At 40.1% G+C, this 8,332-nt stretch overlaps 1 protein-coding gene across 2 annotated transcripts in view; it reads right to left on the minus strand.

Moving 5' to 3' along the window:
* Positions 1 to 225: 225 nt before the first annotated feature.
* GSTK1 (glutathione S-transferase kappa 1) overlaps positions 226 to 8,332 on the minus strand; it is an 8,317-nt gene continuing 210 nt past the window's right edge. The window contains exons 2-9 of one of the 2 annotated variants that reach the window (XR_774346.1): positions 7,693 to 7,774; positions 6,786 to 6,914; positions 6,341 to 6,441; positions 5,887 to 5,922; positions 2,989 to 3,105; positions 2,585 to 2,645; positions 2,371 to 2,464; positions 226 to 1,064 (exon numbers count right to left, since the gene is read on the minus strand). Coding sequence is in view for 1 of the 2 variants with exons in the window: in XM_010567619.1 (XP_010565921.1) it covers positions 1,015 to 1,064; positions 2,371 to 2,464; positions 2,989 to 3,105; positions 5,887 to 5,922; positions 6,341 to 6,441; positions 6,786 to 6,914; positions 7,693 to 7,774 (609 nt within the window). In the remaining variant the exon portion in view is untranslated. The remainder of the gene's footprint in view (positions 1,065 to 2,370; positions 2,465 to 2,584; positions 2,646 to 2,988; positions 3,106 to 5,886; positions 5,923 to 6,340; positions 6,442 to 6,785; positions 6,915 to 7,692; positions 7,775 to 8,332) is intronic. The other variant, XM_010567619.1, reaches the window with a different exon arrangement.

The following is an 8,332-nucleotide window of genomic DNA, read 5'->3' on the forward strand; positions in this document are numbered from 1 at the left end:
CCAATACAGGGCCAGGTTCAAACTATTTCAGTGTGCATTTTATTATTTTTATTGTTTGCCCATCTTTCCCGCTGTAGACTATATGATGGGAAGTCCCTCTTAGCCATATGCAACTCACCTTTGGACAAGCAGCAATTAGGCCATCCTTGAGGAAGCAAAACACAATCTGGTTCGGTTACCAACTAACCTTACATGGTATTCACCACTGTCCTCCGAAGCCATTACTGTAAATTATTGATTAAAAACCCCTGCAAGGTCTGGGGTTGGTGCCTGAGAATGCATGTGTGTGGGGTGGTCTCAAATGTCAGTCACTGCAGAGCAAGGTGTATAAAATACTGTCTGGGAGGGGGACAGTTCCTTTTGAACTACTTGATTAGTTCCCTAGATCTTTCTTTGGGCTTGAACTGTCCCTCTCTCTTCCACTCTTCTCTCCTGTGTCCCCTCCAACTGCCATATTGCAGAGTAAAGGGAAGTGTGAATACCTTGTCCTGTGCTTCTAGTGTCTGTGTAGTACCTTGGACGTAAAATAAAAGGAGAATGTGGCCAGCTTCTCTTAGGCTGTATGTGTGTGTTTCTAAAGGACAAGCAGGAAGATACAAGAAATCCAGAGACTGTAGTCCCATAGCAATTTAATCCTTACACTTTTAGGGAGAAATCCAGAGATCTCAGTTCCACACCAACAATTTAATCCTCGTGCTTTTAGTGTAAGAGAAAGAGAACTAATCAGGAGGGTGTTTAATCTGCAAGAAGTTAAGTATTTTACGTTTAATCTTTCATGTTAATCATTAATCTGTTGAAAGAAAAAAAGCACATTTGTGTTAGTAAAGACCTCACCAGGCTGGTAATACTGGCAAACCTTGAAATTCTTCATAATTAGAGATGAGACTGAGCTGTAAAGTTAGCTGTTAAGGATAAGAAAGCTATCTCTCCATAAAATTGGGTACATTCAGATGATCAGTGAAGATTAACCATGTACATATATATTTTCATTCCCATACATTTCCCCAGGACTTTTCACATCTTGGGGCTTGGAACTGATGGAACGGGTCCCAGCCATTTTTCACCTGTAAGACAAACCATCACAAAAGAGAAAGTTAAAATTTAATACACAGAAGTGATTGGCCAGTCACATTTCTGCAGTAGGATGACTGTTCCTACACCTCTTTTGAAGAGCAACTACTGATGATGGAATACAGATTTCTATCTTGTTTGGCATGCTTCAGCCAGCTCCATAAATCCTTCACTGTCTAGTCACAACTGAAGCTGTACAGAAGAATTATTTTCCTCTGTCACAGATGAGAGATTCTGCAGGTCTGGGACACTCCACATGAGGGTGAAGCCAATTCTTTTTAGGATTCCTTTTTTGAGGGGCTGGGGCTAAGGAAGAAAAAAAGGTTGGAAGGCTGGGGAGTCAGAGAAACAAAAGGAAAACCTGTTGAAGTCCTTGGAGTCGAGACTAGAAATCGGGCCGTAACATTCCAATTAGGATTAGTGACTATTGTAGTGGGTGCTGGGCATTCATCTTCCTCACTCTGACTTTCATCAAGAATGTTGTTATAGAATCAGAAACCCATCCAGAAAAGAAAATAAAGCTCAAAAAAAAATCCCTTCTGTTTAAGCCTATAACTAATTTTAATTTAGATTAAGATTTTCTGCTGAAATTTTTCAACAAAAGCATCAGAGCTAATTCTGTACATCACTCTTTCTAGTGACAAACTCTCTCAAGAGCCAAATCTTGAGATCAATAGTCAAATGCCCTCTAACTCATGTAAAAGCAGGTGACTGAGTTCTATTAGTTATCACAACCTATTCCAATTATCTTCAAAAATTTAAAGTTCATATTCTATTAATGGAAAAATAAAAAGAAGGATGGTCAATATATGAATATCTGTTAAAAAGTTGTGTAGTTAGGCAATTTCAAGTTATGGATTGGGGAGCTGTGATAATAAAAAGCACATTAAGAAGAGATATAAAATGAAAATGTTAAAACTACAAAAAAAAAAAAGCAGTATCAGCCATAGTCTTAATCTTAGACAAGACCTAATGCCCAGTACCAAGAGGTTAAATATGAACATTTTGAAAACTGTTACAGAGTTTCAGTAGTAATTTGAGAATGGCATGTGGAGCACAAAGCTTTGAAACATACCAAGAGAGGATGAACTCAAGTTACCTCTTGTTTAGGAAAGGACTACACCTGTGGTCACTCTTAACTGTACTGAGACACATTCCGGTCAGCAGTTCATCCATGAGAAGGACAGCCAACATTATTATTTGCAAGACTTTAGGAGTGTTTTATTTAGCTGTATTACATATTTCATTACAAGAGGGTGAAAGCATGAAACCAAAAGTGATGTTATTAGGTACACTCACCTATAACGCTTCCTAGGAGCTCTAAACGATCAGAGCCAAAAAAGAGATGAGGTTTTCCATTAAGATGTGCCACAACAGCAGGCATCCCAAATGCCTATTGACACCATGGAGATGAAACAGAGAATGTTACAATGAGAAATTTTTGCAGACACATGATCAATCTTCAAGAATAAAAAGCAGTAACTTGGACTTTTTTTCCTCCCCTTCTTTTCACCTTCTTCATTCTTAAAGATGAGTCTAATGGAGCCATCAGAAAGTAGGGGAGTCTCCAGAGCCTGTGTGCCCCATTTGAAGGAGCAAAAAAACCAACTCCATAAATCCACAGTTTTATGTCAGGTAGCCATAAATGGTATCTCTTAGTACTGGTCCTGTAGCTCCCCACCCTTGCTGTCCAGCTGGAAGGAGCTGAATGGGTCAACCCTGGTTTCCCAGACGACAATGAGATAAACTACAATCAACAGTGAGTTAGCTTTTATGTGTTCAAAAAGCAAAGACTACCTAAGAGAGATGGTCTATACATCTTTCTAATCATCACCTTCATCGTTCCTTGCTTCCCAGTATTCTTAATAGGGAAGGAATGCATAGCTGTGATGCCAAATGGCATTGGAAGCATCTCACCCCATATTTTATTGCTTCCTCTGTTGTCTCTTTCAGTCGGTTCTTCACTGCAGGGGATGAAATCATTTCAAGTAGCTTCTGGGAGAGCTCTGATGATAGCCCAGCCTGTCCAGCAACCTAAGAAAAGATGACATAATTAAGAGTACTCTAATACTAAATATTCTAATTCCTACTGTAGTCTAATTAATTTAACCTTCAGTATTATCACCTAAGGTCTATTATCAAAAAAATTACAAAATACCCTTGAAGCACTTCTTGCACAACTGTCTTGCCGCATTCCCAACCCATTCACCATTTATCAACTCTCAGATAGAAAGTAGAAGGGATAAACTTCCAAGCCCCATATCTACACTTTTTTTCAGGAGTTCCTAAAGAGAAAAAAAAAAAAGATAAATACTAAGTTTAACCTCTGATCCAATGATTTATCAGATAACTTACAAAAAAAAAAATTGTTGTTCTTAAAAAGAAAATCTTATTGTACAAGCCTATGAAGACAAAAACCAGTTTGCATGATAAATGTGGCCACATAGGATCTATATGTGATACTGCATGAAAGAGACTGTAACTCACAGAGGTCAAACAGTTGCTAGTGTTATTGCTGTATCTTTTTAGCCTCCTCTGTGCCTCTGGAATGAGATAAAGTGGCCAAGGTAAAGGTCCAATGTTTATCGGGTAACATTGATGTTACAAGTACCTATTTTAATACAGTATTTCACAAAAGATGTTAACTTCCATGCCATCTACCTAAATGACATGCCCTTTTTTCTTTAAAAAAAAAAAAATTAAAAAACACTTACAGTATTGCACACAGACCACTAATCCTGCACATGCAGGTGTTAATGATTTTTTCTTTCTTTCTCTCAATCACTTTTTCATTTAGCATCCATATTTTTTTGTACCTTCTCCTATTTCCACATCAGGGAGATTAGGCACTCTTTTTGACTGCTTGAACAGGAGATAAAGAAGTGTAGCACTGGAGTAGAACAAAATGCTGTGTATGCTTTGTAGCCAGTGTTTAGACTGCAATATTTACACAGACACAGTATCTGGTCCTCACCATTTTAGGGCAGAAGGGGTATTTAAGTGGACTGGAACAGGATTCAGACTATACATTGCTTCTATAGTAATTTATGTGAAGTTACTGCTGACTAAAGAAAGAAGTAAAAAAATATTAAGGAACTGTATCAAGTAAACAACATGCCATTTTTCTAATTGATGTGTAAAATAAATTCACCTATAAAGACTCAAACGAAAGGGTTGGGACCCCTCACTCACCTTTGGGTGGCATATTTCCAGAAGAGACTGAAGTCTAGTACTTGCTGCAGGGGTGAAGACAGACACAAGCGAACAAGGAGATGCCTACCTCTCTGCCTTGCTGAGTATCGGGGGAAACTCACAGACCGCCAGCAACTAAATTACACAGAGACCTTTCTGAGTATGAAGTTTGTTTCTCTGAAGTTCTGCATGTCCTTGCTTTATCTTTACTTAAATAATCACAGATTCAGAGACAATGTGAGGACTTTCTGCATATATTTATGTACTCGGCCTGGCTGGGACGGAGTTAAATTTCTTCACAGCAGCTCCTATGGTTCTGTGTTTTAGATCTCTGACCAAAACAACACTGATAACACACTAATGTTTTAGCTATTGTTGAATGGTGTTTGCTCAGTGCCAAGGCCTTCTGTTTCTCACTCTCCCCTCCCCACCAGTGAACAGACTGGAGGTGCAGAAGACGTTGGGAGAGGACATAACAAGGCAGAAGAACCGAACTAACCAAAGAGATACTCCATGACGTATAACCTCATGCTCAGCCATAAGAAGTGAGGAGGGGGTTTAGGGAAGTTAGCCACCTTTTGCTTGGGAACTGGCTAGGCATCAGTCTATCCGTGGGAGGTGGTGAGTGATTGTCTTTGTATCACTTGCTTTGTTTTCTTTCTCTCTTCCACTTCTCTTTTGCTTATTAAGCAATTTTATCTCAACCCACAAGTTTTCTTTCTTTTATTCTTCTTGTCCTCTTCTCCTGTCCCACTGGGCAGTGAGGGGAAGTGAGCAAGCACCTGTGCGGTGCTTAGCTGCCTACCAGGGTTAACGCACAACAGTTTAATTATATCCTTCAAATCTTGCCTCTTGAAAAGGCAAAATGCAAACCTTTGCTGAAATTCTGGTAAAAAATGTACACTAAGATGAAGCTGAAGTGCAAGGACTAGACTGGGGAAACAGCAAGACTACAAGTTTCAGGTTTCAAATAGGGATAGGAGAAACTAGTCATGGACAATTCCTCTCTTTTCTTCATATTCCAAGAACTTAAAAAATAAAATAATGGAGAAATGAGAACCCTTAAAGAGGATCTCATGGTATACTAACTTACATGCCATTACAGCTTTTACTGTAATAAAATCTAAACAGCAAAAGAAAATACATCCAAAAAGTACAATTTCTAAGCATGTAAAAGGGCAATACAGCACTGAACTTCATGGTAAAGCCTGGCTCCATCACTTCAAGGAAAGTCAGCTTCCCCAAAGTGTTGCACTTCACCTGAAGATTTTATATAGTAGCAAAACCTCAATGCATTCTGGAGACACTGTTCATACTTTCACTACTGCTAATAAAACAGCATTAACAGATAATTCATTGTCCATCCTGGGTATCTCGTCATATGATTTAACAAAAAAGGAGATTCTGGTTGAGTGTCATTCAGAGCATGACCAAAAAAAAAATAAAAAAAATCATTCCAAACAGAGCTGCTAGGAAAATTAAATCCGCTTTTTTCTAGCTGAAATTTTTCAAAACTCCAAGTGGTCATTTGACTAAGCTGTCTTTATGTCTGTTACTGGCTCAAGCCATCAATAAGAATCTGTATCAGAAATGCAGAAGCGCCAACAAAAAGGAGACACTTACAGCCAACATATTCTCCGGCTGACTGATATCTTCATGCTGGTAAGAGAATAAAGTAAGTTAAGTCAGTACTAAGAACAAAAGCTCAGCTCTGGACTTGAAAGCAAGTTTTCTAAGCAAATAGAAATAAAACCAATACTAGTTGCTGGAGAAATTTCCTCAGAAAAAGTTTTAAGTCACCAAATACAGGAATGTATTAAGTGCTTTCTGATACGAACTACTGATCCACTCAGCCGACAGGACTCACCATACACACCTAAAAGGCAGCAAATTAAGCTGACTATAAGCTAGCTCTTTTCTTGTAATGGCTCCTGAACCACTATGACCTTAAGTTTCCTGCTATGACTTTTCATTAAAAGATATGTCCTTTCTCTTGCTTGAATTCCACATTTGAACAAAGTGGGACAGGAAGGGTGACAGAGAAAGAATCAAGAAGCTGGCTTCATAAAATACTGACCTGTGACCAAAAACGTATCCAGAACTCCCTAGATAAGGGTTCCAAGTATTGTGGTTGTGTCATATCAATGGCTGTGATAAAGCGCATGGCCCCAAGACTGCCTAGAATTAGTGGGGAGACAGGGAAACATACTGAAACAAGGCACAGGATCAGGAACAGATATGGTCTGCACAAGTGCTACCTAAGAACAGTATGATCTTCTCTGCAACAGTCCCCAAACAGTAAAGCTTATGTTGATTCACAGTATCTTCCATGCTAATATCATTCACAACCATATTTGTCTAGAAATTCCTTGTATGGTTAAAAATGCACAGACTTCATATTGCTCACAAGTACAGGAAGAGGCTGTGGACAGGGAATGCATCTTCACCTTCACTGTTAGGGAGAACTTGAACCAGAAGTGCTAGAGTTGAAAGATACCAGCTAAGCGAAGTCTCTTACTTACTTGTACCAATAATACGTTGGAAGTCATCTTCTGAAATTTGTACAGGCACTTGGTAGTATTTTGCCATCCGTTTTACATCCTTCAACATGTATTCTGCACGCTTTGGCAACATTGCTGGGGGCTTGTTACCTTTCAGGAAAAAGTTCTGTTGAGATTTTCAGCTGTATTACAATAACTCCAGAAAAAACAGAACTGGACAAATTAGACCTCATGCATACATGTGCCTAAGGAAGAGTAAAATTTCATATTGGCTTACTGAAACATACACAGCTTTTCCAAAGATAACTCTAGGATTTAAACATGATTTATTTTGGTTTTGCACATGTCAAGCCTTTAAGTTAGCAGAATCAGTTTTAAACCAAGGTACAAATGCCCTAGCAGGGATTTATACTGATTCAGACAGATGACTTTTAAGCTAAACAACTACTAACGCATGGGTAGACAAATGTAGAGACTTGTTAATTTCATGAGTTATGACTTCTAAGTCTCAGTGATTAATTTGTTCTCATAAGGCCACAATTAATATTTTATGGCATACTTGGATCCTTCATGCATATTACAAACTGCAAGTGTTCCAGAAATTAATTCTGGTTTGAACTCAATAGAAAACTTTTAGGAAAACATTCCGTGTCAAATGATTATTATCGTATTTTCGAACTGATGAACTTTGGCATAGACTGTATGCGCCACAAACAGTGGCCATGTAATCGCAACAGTATGAAATTCCTTGTGGCTGATTTCTCAGTCACTATTGACCTCCACGGTCCTATAGTTAATTCGTTACTGGTGCCAAAACCTAGTTTAAAGCTGGCTCTGTGGGCTCTATGCTCACTAAGAGCTTGCCCACTAGTGTCCTACCGGTGAAGAAGGTACTTCCCTCCAGAGGCAATCTCCCCATATTGCCTACCAGTTGCTTGCATTATGCCCCCAAGGAAAGCTGGACGAAAGCGCAGATCAATATTCCAGATCTGCCGGTACCGGCAGAGCACCTGCAACATAAAAAAGCAGTGATGGATTAGCAGTCAGAGAAGATGTCTAGAGAGCTGCGTGCAGCTAGGAGATAAGTGGAGGCATTAAATGAACGCTGCAGATAAATCCTTTCCTGCTACCTCAGTGGTAGTCCTAAAAGCCTTTTCTGGAGGCTGCCAGAGAACTCTGACCTCGGAAAAACTGAAAGGACTGCATTCGTATTATGACTACACGAGTCTAAGCAGGGGTAAATAAGGAAAAGATCAAGCTCCTGAGCGGGCCCTTGCACTCGTTAAACAGCAAAACTGGTTAAAAGCAAAACGTTCCGCAATAACTCCCAAATACGCCGGGCCGCGCTGCCCTTTGGCCGAGACACGCTTCCTGAGCGTCCCTGGTTTTCCACACGCGAGGCAGAAACCGAAGCACCCCTCACAGGCGAGATAAAAATAAAACCCCGAGGCAGGGCGGGACGGGCCCTCCGGACGAGCCGCCCTTCAGCCGCCTCCGCGGCGGGAGGCAGCGACCGCCCGGGCCCCTCAGCCGCCGCGGGAGGCAGCGACCGCCCGGGCCCCTCAGCC

The sequence above is a fragment of the Haliaeetus leucocephalus genome, unplaced genomic scaffold (assembly GCF_000737465.1).
Source record: "Haliaeetus leucocephalus isolate CR32 unplaced genomic scaffold, Haliaeetus_leucocephalus-4.0 Scaffold228, whole genome shotgun sequence".
In the NCBI taxonomy this organism is placed as follows: domain Eukaryota; kingdom Metazoa; phylum Chordata; class Aves; order Accipitriformes; family Accipitridae; genus Haliaeetus; species Haliaeetus leucocephalus.